The sequence below is a fragment of the Sceloporus occidentalis genome, unplaced genomic scaffold (genome assembly GCF_023333645.1).
Source record: "Sceloporus occidentalis isolate IW3139 unplaced genomic scaffold, rSceOcc1.0.p SCAF_17, whole genome shotgun sequence".
In the NCBI taxonomy this organism is placed as follows: domain Eukaryota; kingdom Metazoa; phylum Chordata; class Lepidosauria; order Squamata; family Phrynosomatidae; genus Sceloporus; species Sceloporus occidentalis.
In genome coordinates, this window is record NW_028316997.1 from 4264804 (window position 1) to 4292086 (window position 27283).

The 27283-nt window shown below is 40.6% G+C and overlaps 2 protein-coding genes across 3 annotated transcripts; one reads left to right on the forward strand and one right to left on the reverse strand.

Moving 5' to 3' along the window:
* Window positions 1-244: 244 nt before the first annotated feature.
* Window positions 245-11684, forward strand: LOC149302764 (twinfilin-1). Of its 2 annotated transcripts, none has more exons than XM_089482146.1 (9): window positions 245-269; window positions 5249-5326; window positions 5752-5930; window positions 6660-6755; window positions 6865-6984; window positions 7320-7445; window positions 9601-9751; window positions 10129-10250; window positions 11520-11684. In XM_089482146.1, exons 1-9 carry the CDS (start codon window positions 245-247, stop codon window positions 11682-11684), a joined length of 1062 nt encoding a protein of 353 aa, XP_089338272.1. The 2 variants fall into 2 exon arrangements, with proteins under 2 accessions (XP_089338272.1, XP_089338273.1); XM_089482147.1 differs by having other exon boundaries at window positions 6865-6969.
* Window positions 11685-20284: 8600 nt separating this feature from the next.
* On the reverse strand, window positions 20285-26539 carry LOC149302765 (interleukin-1 receptor-associated kinase 4-like). Its single transcript, XM_089481972.1, has 12 exons — window positions 26525-26539; window positions 25608-25777; window positions 25258-25403; window positions 24563-24709; window positions 24017-24177; window positions 23437-23501; window positions 22831-22945; window positions 22374-22483; window positions 21699-21882; window positions 21344-21406; window positions 20458-20616; window positions 20285-20332 (listed from the first exon to the last, which is right to left on the reverse strand). The coding sequence occupies exons 1-12, from the start codon at window positions 26537-26539 to the stop codon at window positions 20285-20287; spliced, it is 1383 nt and encodes a 460-aa protein (XP_089338098.1).
* Between the last annotated feature and the right edge of the window lie 744 nt (window positions 26540-27283).

Sequence of the window (27283 nt, forward strand, 5' to 3'; positions counted from 1 at the left end):
CCCCACACCCGTGAGAGCACTTTCAGTGCCCCCCCGTACAGCGATTACAAGGATTGACTGCGAGCCACACTCCCTTAACCTCTCAGTCTGTGTTCCCAAGTCCTGGGTCGCCAGGCAACCAGCGCACGAAGTGATGACGTGTATCCCGCTGGAGCCGGCAGTCACTTCCTGGTTCCAGGGGATTGTACCGAGAGATCTGTGTGCCGCGAGATCTGTGTGCCTCAGCCGCCGTCTTCTTTTCACCATGTCTCACCAGACCGGCATCCAGGGTGAGTGCGGGCAGGACCCAGCCCCTAGCCGGTCCGACCCGGCCCGGCCCGGGGGTACTCTGTTATACCGGGGTAGCCGGAGACTCTTAGCGGACTTCCTTCTCCTCCCTCATTGACCCCAGTACACAGTAACAGTCACTACCCCAGGCATGTCTTCTTTTTGTCTCTAGGTGCACGAACTTCCTGCTTAACCCTACGGTTACCTTATAGCCACGGAAAGGTAGAGCTAGACAGAGCACTGAATAAATGAATGCATGTAGAAATATAAAGCGTGCTCTGTATTATGTACAGCTTATTATAGTATAGTATTAATAATACCACATGGGAAGGGGTTGCAAATAAAAGTAATTATTTCAGGTAATTAAAAAAATAATAAAAAAATAATAATAAAAAAAAAAAGTTAAATAGTTATGCACTAAAGGAAGCTTGTAGGTCATTCATTTTAATTAATTCCCCAGAAAATACAACTTTTGTTTGGTGTGGAATCTGATATTGCTGATTAGCTGATTTCTCTCTATGTTTTATTATTTTCATGCATTCAATGCCTAGCCTTGCTGTGGATTCTGTGCACCTTGCTAATTACAGTAATGTATTTACTGCAGAACTGTTTACAAACAGACTTTTACAGTGTAATATAAGGAGATTTTTATTTTCCTAGTGGATGGTAGATACATGGAACAGCCTCCCATCAGAAGTGATGGAGGCTAAGACAGTGAGGGAATTTAAGTATTCCTGGGATGGGCATACAAAGAAGCTTTAACCCTTTAAAGTGAAATATATTTTAAATAATGTTTTAAAACTATTAAATTCTAAAAGGGGGATTTGGCTTAGCATGTGTGCTTTCTTCTGTAGCCAGATGCAGAGCCTGAGTCTGGTATAGAAGGGGAATCCCTTAAAAGGGGATTAAACTGTGAATGTGAGACAGCCTTCCGTTCCTTTTAACACTCATCCCCACCCGGCGTCTGAGGTTTGTTAAAGAAGAAGAAAAAAAAGTTTGATTGTGTAAAATAGCAGCTATATATATATATATATATATATATATATATATATATATATATATATATATATATATATCTCAAGTGGTGTTAATACAGTTTAAAATGTATAGTTGCATACAGCCTCAGCTGCAGCAGGTTTACAGGAAGAATGAACATACATCACCTTTTCAAAAAATACAAAAAAGCGTAAGGCATATAGGGCCGCAACTAACGATTATTTTTTCGATTAATCGGATAAAAAAATGTAAATTTTTCATTTATTTAAAATAACTGGATGTTAAAAACAAACGGCAGAATAAAAAAAACTTTGATAAAAATGCATTTCTTGTTTTTATTTCCCAACCTGCCCCCCCCAGGTGCGCCACAATGCCTCCCAGATATGCCACATACCCCCCCAGATATGCCACACTGCCTACCACAAATGCCTTATATACTGTATATGCCTTATACCCCCTGATATGCCACTGTGCCCCCTGATATGCCTTATACCCCAGTACGCCTTATACCCCAGTATGCCTTATACCCCAGTATGCCTTATACCCCCAGATATGTCACTCCCTCCTCCCCAGATGTGCCTTATACCCACCAGATATCCCATAGTGCTCCCATAAATTCACAGACCCGGTCACATCACACTGACACCATACTTTTATAAATAAATACAGGGTTAATCTTCACTGGCCCAGGAGTTAGATTTATCTTAGTTTGCCCCCTTTTACCTCTAACTGCACCTTAAGTTAACTTTATTAAATTAATTAAATTAACCCTCAGTCCTCAGCATTAAATTAACCCTAACAACCCCATTAACCATAACTGCCCCTAAATTAACTCTAAACACGCCATCAACTATAACTGCCCCTAAATTAACTCAGAACACCCCATCAACCATAACTGCCCCTAAATTAACCCCCACCTCCCCTAACTTTCAGCAGCAAATATTAATTAATAATCGATAAAAATCTATTCAACTAATCGATAGTGAAATTCATCTTTTGCAACGATTTTTATTATCAGTTATCGATTTTATCGATTAGTTGTTGCGGCCCTTAAATCGTACACATTCAGATTGCCGGGTTTCTGCTAGAATAATAACGGCCAATAAGTACACAAAACAAAGCAAGAAAACAGCACATTGCCAGTGAATACCATTCACAAAAACACCTATCTAAGGCATAAATACTGGGGACTCCGTCACTCCATATAGCCATGTATTGCTTAGCCCGCCACTCGCCAAACTTGGGTTTTTTCAATGGTATTCTTTCTTTGTTTTGTATACACCTATTTTCCTGAGTATGTACAGTAGTAATCTCAGAATACATATACTATGTGTGTTTGTTTATTTATATATATATATATATATATATATATATATATATATATATATACCCCATGAGGGCAGGAGGAGGGGCAGGTAACATGTGGCTGTTGTCATTTTCTGACAATGAAACTGCTGCCACTAAGCCAGGTGGTGATCTTGTGAACAGTACAAGCGGACTGCTCTAAAAACAGGACTGTAAGTGATATGTCCAAATGTAACATAGCTTACACCTGCGCGTGTAAACAATATTTGCCCTCTTAACCTCCTCAATGGATAATATATATGATCAGGGAATCAATTACTTAACATTGCTTTGGTCTTGTGGATAGGGAGGGAAGTTCTCAATGACTTGTGTGATGACCACAAAAAAGAAAAGTTTCTAAAGGTAGACTGCCATCCGTCCCTTAGTGTTTAATAGAAGGGTGTTCGTATCATACCACGTGTTGGGTTTCTGTACGCTGGGCAGCATGTGCCCTGCTTTCCCTGTCCTGCGGTATTTATGAATGACATGGGCAGAGCATGTCATGTTTGTGTTGTTTGTATCTTTTCCAGACGGCTATTTTGCTCTTGACTGTGATTGCATGTGATATGTTTACATAGGACACGCCAGGTGTTTTTATTTGTTCCCTTGTTACAGTTTGATGTGTGTGATGGGAGATGTCTTTCAGTTATTTGTGTTGTAGAGATGTATCCAAAGAGGGCAGTTTAAGGTAGCTGGCAAAGTTAGGAACTAGCACTCAACGTTTAGGAGCAGTGACTTCGCTCCTGCCCTAGTGATAGATAAATCCACAGGTTATTTACATCTGTGCGGTGGTGGCGAAACCAAAGCTTCTATGGAGTTTGTCAACTCAGACACAGAGTCTATATGTAGCAGTTCAGGACAAAGTTGGTGGTCAAGGGGTGCTTGTGTTGTGGCGATTTGTTGCCCCGGATTGAAAACCAGTGTATATTCCTTTTGAATTTTGCTTTCACGAAATCACAGATGGGTGTCCTTGGAATGGAGGGCGCTTTGTGGGGCCCTAACAGGAGATATTGAAAACTGATCCAAAATGTAGATGCCTTCCAATCTTGTACCAGTCACTGGTGAAATCGGTATGGGAACAAAGTAACTACTGCTATGTATGTTATTAGGAATCACATTATTATACTTGGAAGGTTGTTTTTATTGTTCTTAAAGGTTTGATTGCCTTGCTATCGGTATTTGATAAAATGTCCTTCTCTGGCCTTTATGAACTTGGAAGGCTATGAGTAATTGGTTCCACCCTGGATGTCCTCTTTTGTTGCTTATTGCTTAATCAGACGTTACCGCTCCCAAGACCTTTACTCCACGCTTCACACACAGTGTAAACACTCTACCGTTCTTTGGCTGTACAGTATTGTCCCGGAAATACAAAGACATCGTCTGGGATTACAGAAAAAAACCAAACGGTTGTACTTTGTGTTATGTAACTATGTGTTGCAACAATTGCTTGGTCATATTTACTGCCATGTGGTTAGATACTTGCATGTGTTATTAATGCCATGAAAGCATCTTCAGGCCAACAGATTTCTCTCTCTCTAAACTTCGGACTCCTATAAAAGATGATCACGCCCCGCAGGTTGCATTTCCTTGGTTGTAGGGACCATCTGGTCACTATACTTTAATGCATATTTCAATTTAGTGGAGTCTACAACATGTTGATCTTATTCCTACTCCTGGTGCTTGGCAGATTGATTACATGTTAAAGGAATCCTTACCGGTATCAATTGTAGTGTAAGGCCTGTATCTACTTTAAAGAGCGTGCCGCGCAAAGGAATGGCATTGGCCTTTCACTAATGTGACTGAATTGCTATTCGCCATTAACAAAATGACAAAGAAATGTGATTAAAGTGAAGTAAGGTAATGCGAGTAGGAAAGCTATTTATTAAATAGCTAGTATAGGACAGATACTATGACATTATAGACCGATTCAAAATAAATCCTGCAACATTTTAACCAGTGTTAACCATTGAAAGCCGCTAGAAAGCTTAGCTCCTAGTGACCTGATATCCTCTCCAAAGGGGGAGGGAGTGGGATTTATCTTGGATGTTATGGATACAATTGTAGAACACCATAAAGCAATAAAAGCCGGATAAATAGACATATTCAAAAGTATTTCCTTCGCTAATCCCTTTGGGCACAAAAGGGCAATAATGTCTCTTTAAATGCTTCTGAAGGGATGGTAGTAAAGAAGAACTAATCACTGATAACAAAGCACATGAAGTTTTATAAAGAATCACCCAATGGAGTAACTTTTGTGCAAAAGCGGCGGTTATTGAGTAGTTTGTTTCAGAATGCTCTACCGAGAAAATGTCTGTGCTTGACAGATATGTATGTGTGTATGTCTATCTATATATATATATATATATATATATATATATATATATATATATAATAAATGTGTGTGTGTGTATTACTGGTAGAAATAGCTTGTGAAATACTGATCTTTCCATAGTTGGGGCAATTTGGTGGTATTTTTCTTACACTACAGTTAAAAAACGACTTTATTTAATTAAATTTTATCTAGTAATCCTTACGGAGTTGTAGAGGACATTCAAGGACATGCAGTGTCACAGGTGTTTGAAGTAGTAGTGGCATGTCACATATAATAAAGAGACCTCTAATATTGCCTTTCTGTTCACAGCGAGTGACGATGTAAGGGAGACCTTTGCGAAAGCCAGAAATGGAAAGTACAGGCTGCTGAAACTCGATATTGAGGATGGTTAGTTTTCATTTTAATACGCATCATTTTTACTGTGTATTTCTGTTAAACTCTTTCTAAAGGTATAGCTAAGATGATGGGGTTAAAAAAAAATAAAAAATGTGTTAACTGAACACAGGATGACTCCAAAATATAACCATTAATTTTATGTATGTATCTTCTAGACACATTAGTAGGTATAGCTGTTATGATCTATTATCTCTGTACATATTTATTTGTTTTCTTGTGGTTGACTGCCAAAGCCATGACTGATCATCATATGGATAATCAAGACATACATAGGAATCAACTTGCTTTGTTTTTAGCTGTTAAAATTCAGTCACCAGTATCTGGAAGATTATCCATACAAATATATATATAATGTTTGTGTGTGTTTTACCTGATTTAGCTTTTCTTTGTTATATTTTTCTTTCTTTTTTTCTTAGAGCAACTGACTGTGAGTGCCTGTGAAAAGCCCGTACATTCCTGGGATAAAGAATATGACTCTCTTATGCTGCCGCTGTTAGGAGACAAACAGCCCTGCTATATTTTGTATAGACTGGATTCCCAGAACGCACAGGGCTACGAGTGGATTTTTATTGCTTGGTCACCAGACTACTCTCATGTAAGCGTGCTTCACATGCAGACACAGTAAAAAACAAACAAACACATTGGACCTGTATGTGTAATGTTTATTGTTGGTGGTCACGTAACGTAATTTCACACATACATTAACGCTTGTACAGCAGTAGCGAATAAAGCCGTTTCTCAGGAAAGCTGGGTAACGTGATGCGTGTTAAGTCCCCAGTGCCCGACTCTTACAACTTTAAGCGAGTGAAAAGTCTTTTCATTCTGTTGTTGGTTTCTTGTGTGCAGCCAGAAAAACTGTTTGCCAGGGCCTGTGCTTCTGGAGGTTGAGTCTAAATAAATACCTGCTCACTTATTGCTGCACCACTGCCATCACCCACCACTAGTAGAGCTATTTAAGGGCCTAAAAAGAACAATTTCGGTTAAAATAAAAAAAAAATTAAATTGTGCGAGTTGCTTGAGGGGGTTCTTTAAGACTGTTTTGCACTTTTTGTTATCGGTTCAGTAGACTTCACCACATTAACTGTCATAAGTAAGTGGATTTACTATGTTTTTTTTTTTTTGACTATGACTATAGCACAATGGCTTTTTTGCATTTACCCCATAAATGGGATGGTAAAAGGCAGGGATTTCTGAGATACTTAAGTTGTGTATTTTTTTATGTCAGATTTCTAAAATGCTGGACCTATTTATATTCATGTGTATGTATTAATGGGTTGGTTTTGCATTATATTAATGTTCTTTGGATACAATACAATTTTTTTAGGTCAGACAAAAGATGTTATATGCAGCAACAAGAGCAACTGTTAAGAAAGAATTTGGAGGAGGACATATAAAAGAAGAATTGTTTGGAACAGTAAAAGTACGTGGATTATTACACGTAAAAAATATTTTGATGTTTACTTTGGTTTATAATGTGGCGCTATTTTTGTAAAGTAATGTAAAATGATCAATGTTCTGTTTGCTCACAGGATGATGTTTCATTAAGTGGATATAACAAATACTTGGCCTGCAAATCATCTCCTGCCCCACTCACTACAGCGGAAGAGGAGCTGAGGCAAATAAAGATTAAAGAGGTAATGTCAGTGGACGTCAACTACGTTTTTTAGGTTGTATACATCCACGCTTGGCAGCGTTCTTACACAAAACACAACTTAACGCATATCATTCCAATTTTTCGGTTATTTGTGGCAACACTGCCTAAAACACACAATAATGTTAGTATTGTGTTAGAGATGTATAAAGTTATGTGTTTTATAGTTTAGGGTGAAAATCTTCAATTTACTGCGAAGGCATATTTTGGTACAGACATAATAATTTATTATGGTTTGAGATACTTTGGTGCTGTGACTGCGATGTTTAAACATGAAGAATACATTATTTGATTCATGTCAAACTGTACTAATGCTTGACTGTAACTTTTCAGACTCAAACAGATGTTGGAATAGACACTAAACACCAGACACTGCAGGGAATAGCTTTCCCCATAGACAGAGCTGCATTCCAGGCTTTGGAACAATTAAAAGTCAAGAGACTAAACTATGTTCAGTTGGTAAGTTACACTCTCCATATAGAAACATGTTCAGTGTGTGTGTGTGTGTCAGTTTATATATATATAAACTATTTATAACCATACATAACATATATCAATATCTTTCTGTTTTTCAAATACTGCATTAAATTGTTTCATATATTGCTGTTCATAAAGCCAGCCACTCCCTGCTCATGAGTATTAAGTAATCCTATATATATATATATATATATATATATATATATATATATATATATATATATATATATATATACCGTATTGGCTCGGATATAGGCCGCACTTTTTTCCCCCACTTTAAGTCTTTAAAGTGGGGGTGCGGCCTATATTCGGGGTCTAGCGCCCGACGCCCGGGACATGCAGTCCCGGGCGCCGGGCAGGCAGCGGGGTTAGGATACAGGTCCCCCGCAGCGGTGCAGGGGACCCGTATCCTACTCTCCGATACGCTCAGACAGCCTCCCCTGCCAGCACTTCCCACGGGGGGGGTGCCGGCACGGGAGGTTGTCTAACCGCACGATGCGTTTTACCTCTGGCCCCCCGCTTGACTTACCGGAGCAGACTCCCGGGTGTCTTGCGGGGCCGGCGGGGGACATCTACGCAATACGCGTATACAACTTCCGGTGCCGGCGCATCCGGCACCGGAAGTTGTATACGCGTATTGCGTAGATGTCCCCCGCCGGCCTCGCAAGACACCCGGGAGTCTGCTCCGGTAAGTCGGGGGGCAGAGGAGGACAGTGGTAGCATATCTCGGGGAGGGAGGAGGACAGTGGCAGCATATCTCGGGGGGGGGGGGGAGACAGTGACAGCATATCTCGGGGGGGGGCAGAGTGGCAGCATGTTTTTTTGGTGCTTTTTTAAAGAAAAAAACTTTTTCTTTAAAAAAGCACCAAACTTTTAGGGTGCGGCCTATATACGGGGGCGGCCTATATCCGAGCCAATACGGTATATATGCGACAATATCGAGCAGATACGTGGCACACTCTCCTACGACAGGTCTATGATTAAGCCTGTTAGGCTAAAACACGTAAGATGCCGATTCCCAACATTTGCTAAAGTTTGAAAGTATTTGATGGACAGAACCCCCGGGTTTTCTGGTTCTGTGGGTGGCTTACTAGTGGGTAACTAGCTTGGACAATTTGGATCTTTTCTTATTAAGTAACTATACCCATTTTCCCTGGCCCATGGCAACTTTTAAATATACGTTATTTTAACTGGTTTATGTTTTGTTTCCCCAGATAAGTATATCACAGGTTGTACTTTAAAAAAAATCAAAAATATATTTTTGAGATAAAATCCAAATATATTGTACTTGCACTACTAATAGTTTTTTGAATCAAGTATTAATCAGGTGTAGGTATGATAACTATAGGTTTGTTTTAAGGAATAGTTTTGTTTATAACCAATTGATAAGTATTCCAGACTTGATTTATAATGGTTGGGTTGCATAAAAATAGGCTATATGAGCTTTCCTGTATCAAGCTTACAGTGTAACACAGGATTACCAGAAGTGTGAAGTGATCCCTGAAACCTGAGAGAAATGTAAACTGATAATGTATGGTTGTCTGTATTGTGTTCCCTTGCAAATATTTAGGACAATGTAAGGCCAGACAAGCTAAACAATGTATAGGAAATACTGAAACTGTGTAGATTTTAGAAAGTAAAACCATTGCTCATCGAGATGAGGATTGGCCATGACTAGTCTGTATATCCTATCACCAGTTGAAACTCTTCTAATGATAGAAAGAGTGACTATAGTGAGTGTATAATTTCTTCTCCTGATCACCTGGTGACCTAAGTAACCTAACTAAAGGGTTATGCATGCCCCCCCCCCCCATTCTACACCCTCTCCACGATACGATTTGGTAATGTGGCGTTTTGGTATTCACATCAGACTGTGCCGTACACCAGCTACATATACGACGTAGCTATTCCCTGTTTATCTTTGGTGTTTTTATTTGTACAAAAAAACCCAACAATTTGTCTTTTGATGGGCTGGAGTGTTCCCTTTAGTTGTGGTGACAAGTACTCTATGCATTGATATTGTTGGTGACGCTAGCTATTGTAAACATTCACTTCCCATATGCCTATGGACCCTACGAAATGGCAGTCTTTTCCACACATCACTGAGTATTAATTTTGCATAAACTGTTGTCCACAGCAAATTGATATAAAAAATGAAGTTATCATTTTGGCGGATACTACTAATACGGAAGTGAAGGATCTACCACAGAGGATTCCAAAAGATGCAGCACGATACCACTTTTTCCTGTACAAACATTCCCACGAAGGAGATTATTTGGACTCCATAGGTATAGTGTTTTACATCCATTTTTTTTTTTTTTGCCAAATAATATATTGCATGTCCTCTCATGTTATGCTTCACCATGTTGTGTTAAACAGAATATTACAGGCCTAATAACAACAATGATGGATTACTATAGTGTAGTAAAATTAAGCAGCTGATTCTGTCATTCTTTAATTAGGTGCTAAATTGAGTTATTAACGTGCAATTTAAAAAATCATAACTATGTTGGCAGTTGTGTTGAATAATAATGTGTCCATTTGAAAAAGGTTAAAGTACAAATCAAGACAACTAGGAAAATATTAAGTGCATTAAATAGCAGGGTTTTTATCTTCAGTTTCCATACTAGTTTTATAACTGATTTGTTCTGTGTTTTTATTCCAGTGTTCATTTATTCAATGCCTGGATATACATGCAGTATACGTGAGCGAATGTTGTACTCCAGTTGCAAGAGCCCATTGCTGGATGCTATTGAAAGTCAGCTGCAGATTTCAATAGCAAAAAAGGTAATTCAATCTGCTTATTCTATACTAGTGCTACTGATAACATTGTGCATATGATTGATTTCATTGCAGACTGCAAGGCAGTTTGGGTTACTTCCAGTGCCCAGTGGATACAAAGCCTTGGTTTAATCATTGTTTTTTAGACTTGCACATTCCCGTTTTCTCAAAAAATAAATCAAATTTTGTCGATAAATATGAATCTTCGAAAACTAGGAGGGACTCCCAAAGAATAAAAACAATTATGTTTCCCCCCTCCACTCGCTCACTCTTCTTACACTCACTTTCACGCTCTTATTCACCTTCTCCCAAGCTCTCTCATGCTCTCTTTGAATGTCTCCCTACCTCCTCCTCCAACCACGTCCATGTCTCTGTCTTCTTGCTCTGCTTCTTCTCTTGCATCTTCTTGTTGTTTTTCTGCCTTCTTTGTACGTACGCTGCTCGTTGTGTCTTCTTTCTTGTCTGCTGCTCCTCGTGTCTTCTTTCTTCGTCCACTTCTGAACCTGGCCTCCCTGTGAACTTCCACAAAAGAGTGGAGCCTCAAAGCACACCCTCTCCCCCGATGGTATAGAGCAGTTTGGGAATAAACACATTTGACTATTGTTAGAATGCAAGAAAAGAGTTCTTGGATGTATAACCCCTCACTGCATTACACAGTAGACCACAACATAGCACTCTCTGTTCTGTGCGCAGACAAGTTTCAAATGTAATCATGGTACATACAGATTTTAGTCAGATAATTAGGAGTAAATATTATGTAATCCAGGGATTGCAATAAATTCTATTTGGTCCCATATTTCTGCACCCTTATAAAGATATGCTATATTACATTTCTTCATGTAGCTTCTGGGCATTGCTTTCAATACCCAAGTGCCACCAGACCTTCTTTTGTGTATACCGCACAGTATACTATTTATGCGGCTAAAAGATATTTGCATGAAGTTGATTTGCCCCATTTAATTTCCCTAGGGAAATGTTGCTCATGCAAAACTCAAACAATCCAGCTTCAGTGAATTGTTTTGCCTGATTAGTGTCGCTGCAAAATCCTAATGAATATAAATAACGTGTTGTCATTGCTTTGGTTTCGGTAACTTAATCATACCACTGTGAGAAGCCGCATTTTACACCTTGTTATAAAACCAGCTGTTAGTACAAGCTATGTGAAACATGCATCCATCTGTATGGAATTTTAAATTATTTTTTTAAATCTTTTTGATGTATGCGTTGAATGCTCTCCTTTTACTAATTAGCAAACCTTGTGGTATTTTCGTATAGATGGAGATCGACAATGGGGATGAACTGACTTCAGATTTTCTCTATGAGGAAGTACACCCAAAGCAGCAAGCACACAAGCAGAATTTCGCTAAGCCAAAGGGACCAGCGGGGAAGAGAGGCATCCGGCGGCTGATTCGCGGTCCAGCAGAACCTGAAACAGACTAGATCTCGAGCAGTGGGTCATCGGGCTTGGAACTTGTGGACTGTAATCATTCCACAATGATATACATGTTCTTATATGGAAGGAAAGAAGAAAAAAAAAAAAGAAATTCCCCCACTATCACATTCAACATCCTCGCCTAAGAATCATGAATGGTTTTGAAGGTTTTGACACACATTGCTCCCATTTAAGCATTAGATTTAGTGATTTGCCTTTGCATACTGTCCTTTTCTTTCTTTTAAGAAGCCACGGATATAAGGGTTCACATGCTGACAGGCAAACCCTCATTTAAAACAAATACCTAAAACCTATGGTGTTAAAAACCATGCATACACTCCCTGGTTGGTCAGCACATGGACATCTCTAAACTGTAGAGAACTAGTTTATTATGATTTATTAAAATAGCAATATGAACAATTTTTGTATGGTTCATAGAATCATTGACCGGTTCATTGGTGTAAATTATTTGCAGTTAACAATTTGAATAAGGGTAATACTACTTTAAATCAGTGGTATACCCTTAAAACACATACTGGAAATAGTACAAGAATTATATTTGAATGTATATTGCTATATTTTTAAACTGGTCTTAATGTAGAAATGGATACAACTGGTTGATTCCTTGCAAGAGACCCATGTTTTAATATATCATCAATGGTTTATACTAGTATGTGTAGTACTCTTTCTAGTGTGTGTATACCTGACACTGTGCATTACACAGCCCAATCTGTTTCAATAATTTCTTATTACAGGAGAAAAATATACTATTATATAAAAATAACTTTTATAGTTTATACTATTTTTTTCAGTCCTTTTGTCTTTGCTAAGCTGCAATACACTGTAGTGATGCACTTTAGTCTCAAAGTATTGAAGTCGGAAGACCTGATTCACTCTAAGTGATAGATCATAATATGCAATACATTTCTTTGATTCTTAAAAAAAATCTAAGTAATAGCAATAGCACTATTGGGTTTTTAAATTCCTCTTTGCACAATTAAGCTTTTTTGAAATACTAACTTCTTATGTAAAAAAAAAAAAAGACAACAAAAAAAACTAGACGTGCATATGTGATGAGTGGATGCCTGGTGCAACCATTAAAATAAAAATAACAAAACTTCTTTCAAGAGTCTTATTACTGAGTGTGGCTTTTTACAATAAATATGCCTTTGCTGGAAAATTGTAACTGCTGCGGCACAAAAGCAATACCATATATGCCGGCAAAAATTGTGTACTAATGTTTCTGTATACTTGTGATGAATGCTGTGAGGATTTGTCTAGGTGGGATGTATTCACTTTATTTAGTGCGCAAGTCAGCTTTTAGAGTGTAGACTAAAGTATCCTGGGTGCTGCATTTAGTAATCCGCGGGGATAAGTCCAAGGGAGGTAATGGTTCATTAGTAGTTTAGTAGTATGTTCTCTTTATTGAAGATTTTTACGCAAAGCAACAGTTGTCGTCCGCATTTTAAAGGTCTACAAAACACTCTGGCTGTTTGGGTGCTATAACCTGTGTGTCCGTATTGTAGTTTTAATGCCTTAAAGCCAAGGCTGCTTTTGGCTACCCTAACCCATTCTTGTTTTTTGATGATGTTTTCAGACCACCACCTATTAGCCATTTGTATGTATTCCAGCTCTGTTATCTACTAGACATGTGTACTGTTTTAATTATCCAGCTGAAAACGTATGTAAATAAGACATCATTGCCATAATGAATAAGCTCTCTCTAGTGTTTGAGCTGGGAAAATCACCCAAATGATGACACAAGTGACAATGATGGCTGCCTCCAACCTGCAGATGCTCAATGCTAATCTACACTACTGCGTATGCCTCGGTATATTATGCTTAAGAAGAGAAATATTTTCTATGGGGCCTCCCCTTAGAAGTGAACCTTTCCCAACTGCGACATTTCATAGTTAAGTTTATTTGTGTACTAATGATCTGTGTCTACAGATTAACACCGGTATAAGAATAGGAAATCTGCCTTATTCCCACTCTACTGGATGGCCATGTTAAATAATTGTTAAAGCTTCCATTTATCTTGACCCATTTCATTTACCTGCCCCATTCATGAAACATAACTTCAATAGGTTATGCATTTTAAACCAATATGTCTTAGAGCTTAGCTCTTTATAAGGTTTTTAAAATAAAATCAATTTTGCTATAAAGCCAATGTGCAACTACAGGTTGTTTAGATCTACGTTCATAAAGGTGCTGAATATTAGAGGTCCTAGCAGGGCCGGCCCTGCCGCCCCCCCCCATTATCTACCCCCCCCCCCCCCTTGTACTTACCTTTCAGCAGTCCTGCTGCGAGTCTCCCTGTTCGGTCTCGGTGCCGGCTTGTAATGCTGAGCGCCAGAAACGAGGTAATCTTCCGGCACTCAGCATTACAAGCCGGCACCGAGGCCGAACAGGGAGACTCGCCGCAGAGGAGAGAGAAAGGGGCGCCGAGCGGGTATTGACAGCTTTAAAAAAAAAAAAAAAAAAAAAAAAAAAAAAGGGGCAAAGTGCCGCCGCTTCAAAAGTGCCGCCTGGAGCGGTTGCCCCACTCGGCTCCATTGTCGGGCTGGCCCTGAGTCCTAGTCAATATATTTTCATTATCTCGTACATAGTTGCCTTAAGACTGATAATAAAAAGTTAGTTATACTCCTGAACATGTTTAAATTTGACTGGAAATGGCATTATGATTAAACCCGATCATTTAACCAGGTTTTGTTTGGATATAGGTACTTTGCTGACTGTGAATTCTGCTACATTGTAAAACAATCTTATTTGTAATACCTATAATTTACATTTCAAACACTTATGGGAAAGCAGTGCTTTTGATCTACTTGTGGCCAATTCAGGGCAGATTTTCACAATCCGCAAGTAAAATGTTTGAAAAATGTCTTCCGTAACTCCATTTGTTTGTGGTTGCTGAACAATTAGAATGCAATTGAAAACTACTTTTCAAACAGTGATGAATATATATTAATAAACAAACAACTTGTTAAAGCAGTAGCCAAGTGTCCGAATTATTATACACCTCCTTTTCAGACTATATTTTTGTGGATCTACACCAACTTCTACTGGTATTGTAACAGTTTTGAAACCTGTTACTCAATTTATAAATAGAACAAAGCAGCCAGCCATAAATAGATGGCCTGCTCTAACATTTCATAAAATTATGTAAATGGCTGAGTAATTGGAAAGCCTAGTATAGTCTAAGCCTAGCCTACTGTATAGCCTGTATGACTATTCTACTTCTACATACATACATTATATGGCCAAAAGTATGTGGACACCCCTCCTCATTATTAAGTTTGGGTTTCAGCCGCAGGGAAACAGGTATAGAAAATCAAGAACATAGGCGGCAATCTCTATCGACAAACATTGGCAGTAGAATGGGTCACACTGAAGAGCTCGGTGACTTTGCCCTACCACAGAATGCCACCTTTGCCGCTAGTCTTTTGATGAAACTTCCACCCTGTTAGATCGGCCCTGCTCCGATGTAAGTGCTATTATTGTGAAGTGTCTAGTAACAACAGCTTAGCCAAGAAGAAGCAGACCAGGCACACTCACAGAGCGGAGATACCAAGTGCCGAAGCATGTAGCACGTAAAAATCACCTGTGTTCTGTAGAATAACTCGCTACAAACCACTAAACTGCCTCTGGAAGCAACATCAGCACAAGCAATGTGCAACGGGAGCTTCATGAAGTGGGTTTCCACAGTTCCAGTGGAATCGGTGAACAGTGGAAATGTGTTCTCTGCAGTGATGACCAATACCTCACCATCTGGATGCCAGGAGAACTCTACCTATCGGAAGGCGTAATGTCTACTGTAAAGCTTATTGGAGGAGGGATAATGGTCCTGCGCTGTTTTTTTAGGGTTTGGGGTCGGCCCCTTTGTTCCAGTGAAGGGTAATGTATATTATATACGTACAAAATACTTTTTAGACAATTGTATGCTCCCAGCTTTGAGGCACCAGTTTGGGGAAGGCCCAATGTGGAAGAACTCAAGGGGCACGCACCAAGCCCTGACCTTAACCTGAAAACCTTTGAAATGAAATGCCGATTGTCAGACAAGATTTCTCATCCATGATCAGTGCCTGTCCTCACAAGTGCTGTTTTGGCTGAATGGGCACAAATTCCTACAGCAACACTCCAATATCTTATGGAAAGCCTTCACAGAAGAGCAAAGGCTGGTATAGCTGCAAAGGGGGTTACCAACTCAATATTAATGCAGATGGTTTCGGAATCAGATTTCCAACAAGCCCATATAGGTGTGATGGTCACGTGTCCACATATTTATGGTCACATAGTGTATAATAAAGTGTTAAATTCAGCATCTTTAAAAAGTATTCCACTGGATTATTAAGATTTGCCTAAGAGGCCATACTTCTTTAAGGAAATTGCCAGGATCATTTCATTGGTAACATTTAGCTATAATAAAATATTAAAATTTGGTAAAGCGGGAGGCAGGGTTATAAAAACGGCAAAGGATAAAATTACACTAATATGAGAAAATGAGTACAAATTAGATGTACATTTCAAAACTTAATTTTGTGAATAACTGCTTATATTTTTTTTTCTACTAAATTAAGTAGAAAAAATAAGCAGTCATTCATATACTGCATTGACAGATTTACAATTGCTATAAAAAAATTAGATCAGAGGGTGTTTTATTTTAGCATTTCTAAATCTGTCTGTGAAGAACCTATGTCTGATCTTCACTGTTATTATTATTATTATATTTATTTGTACCGTTTGAATGTGGCTGCAGCTCCAGCCTTCAAAGAGACGTTCCTATAATCTGGCTGGGGCTCTTAATCAGCCAACACAGCCCTGTCTGCCCAGACGGCACCCGCACTACAGGGGGGATAACACAGGTGGGGGAACCCATTGTATCCCTTAATCCCCTCACCTGATACATCCCCTGTATACCGATGGGATTTGTGAGGGGATGTGGCTGATGGGATTTGTGAGGGGATGTGGCTGATAGGATTGGGGGTTGGGTTCGGTGCACAGTGAATGTAGATTGTATATAAATTCTGTGTGTTTGTAATAAAGGGAGTTCTGTTTTTAACCTCAAAGCATGAAGTCCTGTCTCATGATTGAGGGAAGTGCTGGTCTGTGACTGCTTTCTTCGGACAGCCACAGCGTGTCCGCTTACTGGGAGAGGGAAGGAGCTGACGGGCGGATGTGTCCAGTCTGGGGCACAGGACGATCCGTCACATTGGTGGCAAGCGGTGGGATCTACTCCTTCCAGACCAGAGCGGACCAAAGCAACTAGCCGCAGAACAAAGTTATACCCTGGCGAGGAAGAGCCAAACGGATCCACAGATGGAGTGGATTGAACAGTCACCGGGATGCGGGGTGACTTGGAGGGGAGATGAGACCCTCGAATCGGAGACTCCAGTATGGGAGTTTGAGAGACGGACCCGAGCCCGGCTCGTGGGATGGAGAGCGGCCCTAGAAAAGTGGAGCGCCCACCAAGGTACACATCTGCCCACCCTAGAACAACGAATCAGGGACCAGGTGAATGGGAGGCTCTACTTGTTCGGGGGACCTGCGTCTCCAGGTGAGGTTGCAGAGCTAGAGAAGCTGATCCGACAGGAGATTGGGCTCGAAGAGGAGTACCGAGCCATATACTGGGAAGCCCGAGGCCCACAGCGAAAATCCAGAAAGCCCCATTCTCCGGAAGGGATGGATGTTGGCGGGCCTGGCCTGTTGTGGGAGGCATTCGAGGAAAGGGATGTCTTTGGCAATGGCAACATGGACCGATGGTGGGACATTAGTGACAAGCGCCGGAGAGCCCTGCCGCCCACTGCAACAAGTGAACTCAGCCAAGACCTTGAGAGACTAGTAGACAGAGAATGGTGCCTTGAGGCAGAATACTTGGCGCTGTTCGAGGGGCGCTACGCCCTGCAGTGTGAGCCGACAGATGTCACAGAGCGAGCTCCGGAGGCCGCTCACTGTAATTGGCAAGCCTCCGGACTTGAAGGTTCAGCCACTCTGCCCCTGGTATTGCAGCCAGAGCCCAAAGAGGTGAAAGTGGGCAATCACTTTTGGGAGGAAGTCTTCCGGGCGATTATGGACCGCATGCAGTCGCCGGAATTTGAGGCAGCAGTCTATGGGTTTCCACTAGAGGCGGCAGAAGCGCCAACAACAGGGCAGAGGGACGCTGTTCTCTGCCCAGCACCATGCGCCCCTCCTGCTCCGGCTGAAGCGCCGGCAGCGGGGCAGAGTGCCACTGGCCTCTGCCCCCCCCACAGTGAAAGGTCCCTGCCTGCTAGCAGGGACCCACCAGAGCAGTGCGACGCGATCCTCTGCCCAGCACCGCAAAATGCCAGACCGGCAGAAGAGCCGGCCACGGGGCAGAGTGCTGCTGGCCTCTGCTCATCCCCCAGCACAGTGTACCCGCCGGCTAACGAGGACCAACCAGAAGTGCTGGCACCCGGAGAGAGAGTCGCTGACCTCTGTCCTGCACCAGCAATCCTCGCTCTGGCTGAAACGCCAGCAACAGGGCAGAGTGCTGCTGGCCTCTGCCCGCCCCACAGCGAAGGGTCCCAACCTGCTAGCATGGAACCACCAGCGGAAGAGCTGGCCACAAGGCAGGGTGACGCTGTTCTCTGCCCAGCAACGTTCCCTGCACCAGCAGAAGCACTGGCAACCGGGCAGAGCGTCACTGACCTCTGTCCTGCACCAGCAATCCTCGCTCTGGCTGAAACGCCGGCAACAGGGCAGAGTGCTGCTGGCCTCTGCCCGCCCCACAGCGAAGGGTCCCCACCTGCTAGCAGGGAACCACCAGCGGAAGCGCTGGCTACAAGGCAGAGTGACGCTGTTCTCTGCCCAGCACCGTTCCCTGCACCAGCAGAAGCACTGGCAACCGGGCAGAGAGTCGCTGACCTCTGCCCTGCACTGCTTACACCCCCATTATCTGGCGCTCCCCAGCACGAGCATCCGGGAGGGGGCGCAGGCGGCGACCCTCCCCAGCGGCTGTCACCAATTATGGGAGGAAGGGAAACCGGCACTCCTCCCCAGCGGCAGGGTCCAGTGGGCAAAACGAGCCCCAGCTCGGAGAGCCAGGTAGGGGTAAGTGAAACTGCTGCTGCTTTGGAGTGGGCTCTTGTTGTTTGGGTGGGGGAATGTGGAGCTGACTCGGGACAAGCCCGTAGTCAGGGTAACCATGGGAGGGTTCCATCAGGTTGGGAGGGAGCCGAGTCTGGGCTGAGTGCCCAGAGGGGAAAGGAAGCCCTGGAGAAAGGTCTCCCATGCCTGCAGAGGAGACTAAAGAGGGCTGCCCACTGGAGAGGCTTCTGGGCTGGCCTCTTACCCTTTGACTACGGGCCAGGCCTAGGAGCCCGGGTGACTGACATGGGGCTGCCAGGGTGCCCCAGAAGCCGCACGCCCGCTCTCCCTACCCCGCAGGACTAGAGACAGTAGAGGCCCGGTCAACCCCAAGCCGATCCGTTAGGGATCTGGCTGTGTCTGCCGGACGTTTGCACAAGAGGGGAGTAATGTGAAGAACCTATGTCTGATCTTCACTGTTATTATTATTATTATATTTATTTGTACCGTTTGAATGTGGCTGCAGCTCCAGCCTTCAAAGAGACGATCCTATAATCTGGCTGGGGCTCCTAATCAGCCAACACAGCCCTGTCTGCCCAGACGGCACCCGCACTACAGGGGGGATAACACAGGTGGGGGAACCCATTGTATCCCTTAATCCCCTCACCTGATACATCCCCTGTATACCGATGGGATTTGTGAGGGGATGTGGCTGATGGGATTTGTGAGGGGATGTGGCTGATGGGATTGGGGGTTGGGTTCGGTGCACAGTGAATGTAGATTGTATATAAATTCTGTGTGTTTGTAATAAAGGGAGTTCTGGTTTTAACCTCAAAGCATGAAGTCCTGTCTCATGATTGAGGGAAGTGCTGGTCTGTGACTGCTTTCTTCGGACAGCCACAGCGTGTCCGCTTACTGGGAGAGGGAAGGAGCTGACGGGCGGATGTGTCCAGTCTGGGGCACAGGACGATCCGTCACACTGTCAATGCAGTACTTGACTCAATGCAGCAGTTACCTGGAACATTTAACGTTTCAGCACCCTGAACCATGCGTTATGAAGAGCCGACACCAGGGAGCTTCTTCTTCAAGTGGGATTAACTGGCCTGTACAACATATAGTTAAACCTGTGGCATGGCTCCAATCTCCCATTGTACAACGCAGTACATTTGAGTGTGTGTTTAGAGTAAAGTGGTCTTCCCTGTCTCATGACGGATGGAAAATGTGACAATTTTTATTATTAAAACTTTATTTTTTCCTTTCAAAGAATGTAAATAAATATGAATATCAATACAACCATAACAAAATGTTTTCTTACGAGGTAACAGGTTATAAGGACAGACAAAAGCAGGAAATTTAACGCTACTACTGTGTTCAGTACGTTTAGTTGAATGATTATAGTGCTTCCTTGTTAGACCACAACTTTCATAATCCATGTTCCATAAACCTGAACATTTATTTTGTGCAAACAATGTGTAATGCCACATTTGTACTTTTCTCCAAGAAGAAAACCATAACAACTTGTAATACAGCTTTCTTTTTTAATACATATAGCTCTGAGAAATCAGGAACCAGAAAGGGTGGTCTTTATGCACTCCAGCCCATGTAGAACCTATAAAATCAAATTCAAATCAAAGTGTTATAAGATGCAAGATAGAACATATAGAATTTGTAGGCTAGTTAGGCATCCCTAAAGCATAAACATTGAATAATTTCTGTATACACAGACATACTTACCGTCTTGATATCTGGCCTCTTATTTTTCATTTGGTGTAAGCAGTCACTTGCAACAGAATACATTTTTTCAAGTGTCTTAAAATGTACATCTTTCATCTTTTTGTCAACATACTCCTCTAGAGTCTTTTCTTCTTCCTCAATTTCTTCTTTAATATCAAGCTGAAGAAATATACATGAGTTTTCAAAAACATAAGCAACATTTTAAAGAAACCACCTTACAGCATAGCAGTCAATAACCGTTTAGAAAACATACCCTACCCAATCCCAGAATACAAAGCGTTGGACCAATCAAAAAATTAAAAACCTTTTATTAGTATTATAAAGACTAATATCCCTGTGGCAATTAGGTTTCTGTATAAAATAAAATTAACTTAGCATCAGATGCAGAAGCCCTGTATTTGGAGAACAAAAACACAACTTGTAACATGAATTTGGACTATAGCAGAAGACCTTAAAAAGTGTGGACAATTCTACATTGAAAATGTTTTCTAAGTGCAAGTGCAGGGAATGGAAGGACTCACTCTGAAAATTATTTGTGCTTATTTAATTAATTTGAACATTTCTGGCAAACAACGAGCGTTATAAAGGACTATAGCATGTCCAAAATGCTTATGTAGGTGCCAAAAGAGAGCTTGACAACTTCATAACTTCCTTTTGTAAGAGCGTCACAATTTTTTGCTAAAATAAATTGTTGAAGAGCCCATTAACATTTTGTTTGTGAAATAGATGGTCATTTAAAGTTTTACAGGAGCTTAATATGCCCCTTAAGCATATGAAAACGGTAATAAAAACTGAGCGTTGGCAATGAATCACATTTGGGGTTTAAGGTCCCTGTAATTCCTGCAGTTTTTGTGAAGATACAAGAGGTAAGAACAAAAGTACTTACCAGTAATGGAGGGTCTCGATCTTCATCTACTGGTGCAAGTCCTGAAATTATTTCTAGCAGTACCTATAAAATAATATAATGTTCCTTAGTAGCAATTCCTAAGTAACTGGTGTCATTAAATGGCAGTTGCATGACACACAATCTCAGTGACAAAGCTATACATTATGAAGGACCAACTCAAGAAACACTTGAGGGTAGGGGTAGTATGAGGGAAATCAGTGGAAGTGTTTCAACTCTTTATCATTTATTTATGAAATTGAATTTAGTATTTGCACATTGATCTAGATTGAATTAACTTACCTAGACTACCTGTACATTCAAACATTATTCTCACAGTGCAACCCGGAATACTCACCACACCAAGGCTGAAAATGTCGGACTTGATAGTCACCTCTCCTCGTAGAGCCTCAGGGGCCATGTATGCTGTGGTCCCAACAATTCTTTCTGTCATCATAGTCTTTGTCAATCGCCCAGTTGCCCTTGCAAGCCCAAAATCAGAAATTTTGGGGACAAAGGCAGAATCCAACAGGATATTTGCACTAGAAGAGACAATATATATGTTCAGTAAAGAAACCTCCCCGTTTAACCAACTCCTTCCAGTCATACACACACACACACCCTAGCTAACAGAAAGTGCCATTGGAACACAGAATGATGATTGCCTATGAAGATATTCCATTTAAAAAAAGCCATTTCCAGTTATAATAGTCATTTACAACATTAACAACTCCTACACTGTATTTCTGAGCCATTTGATGTTTAATGGACAAAATTAGCTTTTTTCTTCATAAGATCCTCTCATCTCCTGTTACAGATATACTTTAGTAATATTATTATTCTGAGCAGAGGAATATTTTGAACCTGTGCAGGTAAAAGACAATAAAACACAAATAGATTTTAAATACAGATGTTGCTGTATTTTTACAGCAATTTAAAAAAAACCAAAAAACTTTATAGGGTAAGTGTTACAACAATATAGATGTTTAGTAAAGTTGTGCAGTCTTCAGTTCTTTTTTTCCAGCATACATACCTTTTAATATCTCTGTGGACATGTTTATTTTCATGCAAATACTTTATTCCGTTTGCTGTCCCAAATGCAACATCACATCTTATCTGCCAGGATAGAGGCGGTGTGCCATTCTGCAATATACATGTAGTAAATAAGCACCATATAACATCATTATTTTCAGCGCCGTAACTTTACTTGCAAGCATTTTTGTTTTTACTTGGAAGAAATGGAATGCTAGGGGGCATAAACATATCCCGAACAAACATATCCCACAGCAACATGATGACTATCTTTTTTGGCTTGCTTGTTGAAAACCAAATCTAAATAATAATAAATAAAATCCCCCTAATATTAACTGCCTTACAACAGGAGCAAGTATACAATGCTTAACATCCCTTTTTGAACATAAGATATCCTTCCAATACAAAGGATTTATTACACAATTGTTGTTGGTTGCGGTCTCACAGCATACACTTACCATACAAGCCAGCCTGTCCAGTAACGAACCATTAGGCATATACATATAAACAAGGCAGTAATGTCCACCATCGTTGGAATACCCCAGCAATTTTACAAGGTTTTCATGCTGGCACCTAATTAAAACAGATTTTAATGTTAACATTAACAAATATTGATAGAAAATAAGAAGTCCTGAAAAAGCAGTGTTAAGTTTTGCTATTGTGTGTGAAGAACAGAAACAACAAAACAAAAATAAAAAAAACACAACACATCAGGTACTTTGCTAGAATGATATAACCCTACCTGGGAACTCTCTGAGTTAGAGACAGAGTCTCCAGGTAATGCACTGGTTCTCCGAGTCTTTGGAGAGGGGCATTTAGGAGTGCCCACTTCACCTCCTACTCCTGGACCACTGAAGAATGGGACTAGGCCTGTGTACAGTCATAGCAGCGGACTGTACAAGGGAACAAAAGGGAAATCCCTGCTCTCCTGGAGTAAAACTTTACATCCACAAGTCTAGGACCAGCTCTCTCCAAATTCGTTCAATAATGGTACCTTCTCTTTGGAATAGGTTCGAGTAGATCTGTTTAAAAACATACAGCAGCTCCATGATACTAATACTTACTTTGCCATTGTTTTAATTTCTTGATCAAACTGATTTTCCAGCTCCTGAATACTAGCATCAAGTAGCTATAAAGAAAAAAATGTATATGTACATATAGCAATATGACATTGGTTATATACGTTAACATATCCTGTATTTCTAAAGATCAAATCATTAGAAGCCAAAAAAAACCCAGTAAATTAAATAACATACACAAAAATCACATTCCATTTGTTCACTAAAGATTTGGTAGTTGAGGCTGCCGCAGAGTTTGGGGTTCAATTCCCCAACCTGACTATAAACTTTGAAGGGCCAACCATGGCACATTTTTCCAGCAAATCGTGACTTTGCATAATCCATAGTTCAATCATTTGCACAATGTGAAATATGATAATATAGTGTTTGTGCTGTACCTTAATACACTTATTTTTTTTTATTTTTTTTTAAATCATTTACTAGATTTTTGGTCTGCCTATACCTTTTACAGGTATACACATGCTGGAGAAATATATTTGCAGGCACAATTGGCAGCTAATCTGTGGTTTCAGAATATTCACATAAAATATTCAGATGCCTTCAATAAAAAGCTTAAAGTACTTACAGCGCTTAGTTTTTTCACAGCAACCATTTTGCCATTTACTTTTCCCAGGAAAACAGTTCCAAAGCCTCCTTCTCCCACTTTATATCCTCCTTCACCGAGGGATCGATCATCGAAATTATTTGTGATTCTCTGCAGCTCACGAAATGCAAAAGTAGCGTAACCTGTAATATAAAAAGAAACACTAGAAAATGTATATATTACAAGACAGGGACAAAAAATCCTTTAGATTAAAAATGAAGTGCTGAGAATCAGGGAAAAATCACAAAAACAGACTTTCTATAAATAAAAAAGGTTAAAAAACAAAAAAAAATGAAGAATTTAGAATAAATCTTAAAATATTGTTTAACTGAATTGAATGTAGTATAAATCTAAAAATAAGTACAAACAGAATACTGCTAGTGGAATCGAAACAATGAAAGGCAACTTTCACATACATCCTACAAAGGGTAAATCAGGAGCCTCGATAGGAAGAAGAACCATATGCCGCCTCTTTTGGACCCGTCGAGTAAGTTTTGAATGAACTATTCATTACGGTTTGATATCTACCTGTATCATTGTCATTTTCTTCTGGACTTGTGCTGTCACACACAGGAATATTATGCTCTTTCTTAATAACGTGTTCCGGACATGGTATTTCACTGTCACTGCCAACAGGCACTGTTACATTGGAATACGTGGGGCTTTTATGTAGATCTGTAGGAACAAAGGGAAGACATTAACACATATATATATATATATATTTTATCAAATATATGTAGTTTACCAGTCTATATACTTGGTACAAACTGAATAAAACAGCAATAATTAATGACAAACAAATAAAAAGCAATTAATTTACCTGCCAAAATACTTCCTAAACACAATCTAAACGTAACCAACTAGTCCCAAGACTTGTAATTTTTCTTTTTAAGCATTTTGGACTCATTATGCAGGCATTCTTTAGTCACTGGAGGTAGAAAATGAGAACTCTGTCTCATTTGACTCATCTGCATCATACTTTTATTCTTTCTTGAATTTTTAGCAGAAAATAGAGATGAAATGCACTTTTAAGAATACATCTTGTGTAACTTCATTAGAAATGACTGAAGTATAATGCAGGACTTTCAACTTCAGCCTTTTCTTTTCAGTCTTTACAAGCAATGTGCCAAGTAAAAGAACTGCGAAAGGACAAATCATCGGCCATTATCAAGAAATATGTGGGAAATGCTTAGATCTTACAACACGCCACCACAAATGATTACCTGGAAGCAGGATAGAAGCAGCAGTCAAGAAATTGTGCTTCATTAGCAACTCTGTGAGATCTCCTACAGTGCAGTTTGTTGTTCCCCAGTCATAAAGCAATTCGCACGTAGGACTTTTTCCCTTATGGACGGTTCCTTCAAATCGCCTAAAGAAAATAGAACAGTATATTTTATCATCACCACCGGTGTAGAATTTCATATACTAATTCACATACTATTGTGCCAAGACTATGACCTTGGTACCATCTCCTCAAAGCTTGCATTTCGCTCATATATTTTTCCAATGCTCCTAAATGAGGAAAATTATTAGGATGATAAAAGGACTTAATAAATAAGCACCCGAGGATTACCTTATGTGAAACTGCGTGTATCTAGCTTCACCCGAAGGTTTCCATATGTCCGTGGCTATTGACTTCCATCCCTCTTGAGGGTCCAGAAAATCTGCCAACTGCCTTATCAGCCCCAGATTAAGGTTACGCACGTAAGTAGATGGTGTTACGCCTTTACTCATTTCAGTATCCTAAAGTGGAAAGAAATGAGACATATACATTAAATGCCACTGTGCAGGGTCAGTTGTATCAGAGGTTCGTGGTACATATTGGTCTTCTGGGATGACAGACAATTAAAATTAAGCTGAAATATTTAAGCAATACCACAAGATAATGATTTTCCAAGGAAGGTTTTACATTTATACAGAAACATTGAATCTCAATTTGAATCCCTTACTGTATTCATTTCTTTCACTAATGTTAGGAGGCTGCTCCAGTTATCTTCCACCCTCTGAGTAAAATAAAAAACTCCCTTACAATAAATCTAAGCTTCTGACCCCCTAGTTTTAGATAATCACCTCTTCTTCTAACACGTTCCTCCTTTGAAACAAACTTGCCTTCTGCATTTTGTTAAAGCGGGGTAGATAACAGGTTGCTCTCCAACTATTGGAAGCCTGAATCCCCACGATCATTAAGCCAAAGGGATCCACAGGGATCCACAGCTGATCCCTGCTGTGACAGGCGCAGAGCCCCAGGAGCCCAGACACCCCACTCACCTGCTCCTAAGGGTATAACTCACAGCGGAGGGCTCGGGAGATCACTAGCCCAGCCAGATCCACTGCTTCGAACCATCAGCCCGCAGCGATATTTCCGCATCCTTTTTTCTTGCACAATATGAGAAAATCCACAGAGCCAGCCTCCTCTTCCTGCTGCTGCTGCTCTGATTGGAATACGAACTCTCCTCACCTAAACTGAACTGCCAACACGTGACCAGTTACCCAAATCCGATCCATATCCTACCCATACACAGACTTCCCAATCTAACAGCAAGAAAGAGCACAAACTTTCTCGCAGCGCTCACCTGGCCTGTACCTTTAAGAGACCGCCGGTGACGTCACGGCCGGGCGCTGTGATTGGCTCCCTTGAAGCGACCGGATAGAGAGAGAGGGGGCGGAAGTGTCTATAGGAGAGCGGCTCCATGTGGATAGAAGAGGCAGGTATCGGGCTTAACATGTCAGAGATTGTAATGCTGCGTGCAAACAAAATAAAACAAATGTACTGCTTAGGAGATCCGTGATCCGAAACAGTCCGCCCTTATCGGAAGTAGAAGCCTAATAATAAAGCTCGCAGTAATGTATACTTCAGATATTAGTTACATACTTAAATAGTACTTATACAAATATTAAACCATTAAGTGAGCAGTAAAGAATAACCCAATCACATGCAACATTTATATAGTGTTATATATATATATATATATATATAGCGCCCTCATATTCTGCAGCGCTGTACAATGGGTAAAACAGGACATGACAAATAGTATATAACATAAGGTAAAGAGTGCTCTGCCCAAACGAGCTTAAAATCCAATCTATACAGATATATAGATAGATATAATATGGCTCATAATATCTTGCTATTAGTGGTATTGGGTTTATTTATTGATTATGATCTATGATCAAACAGCGAGCCCCTTGTGTTCTGTTTTGGTGAGTGGGTTGCTCCAAAATACTTCTAGTGTCTGACCTAAATCTCAG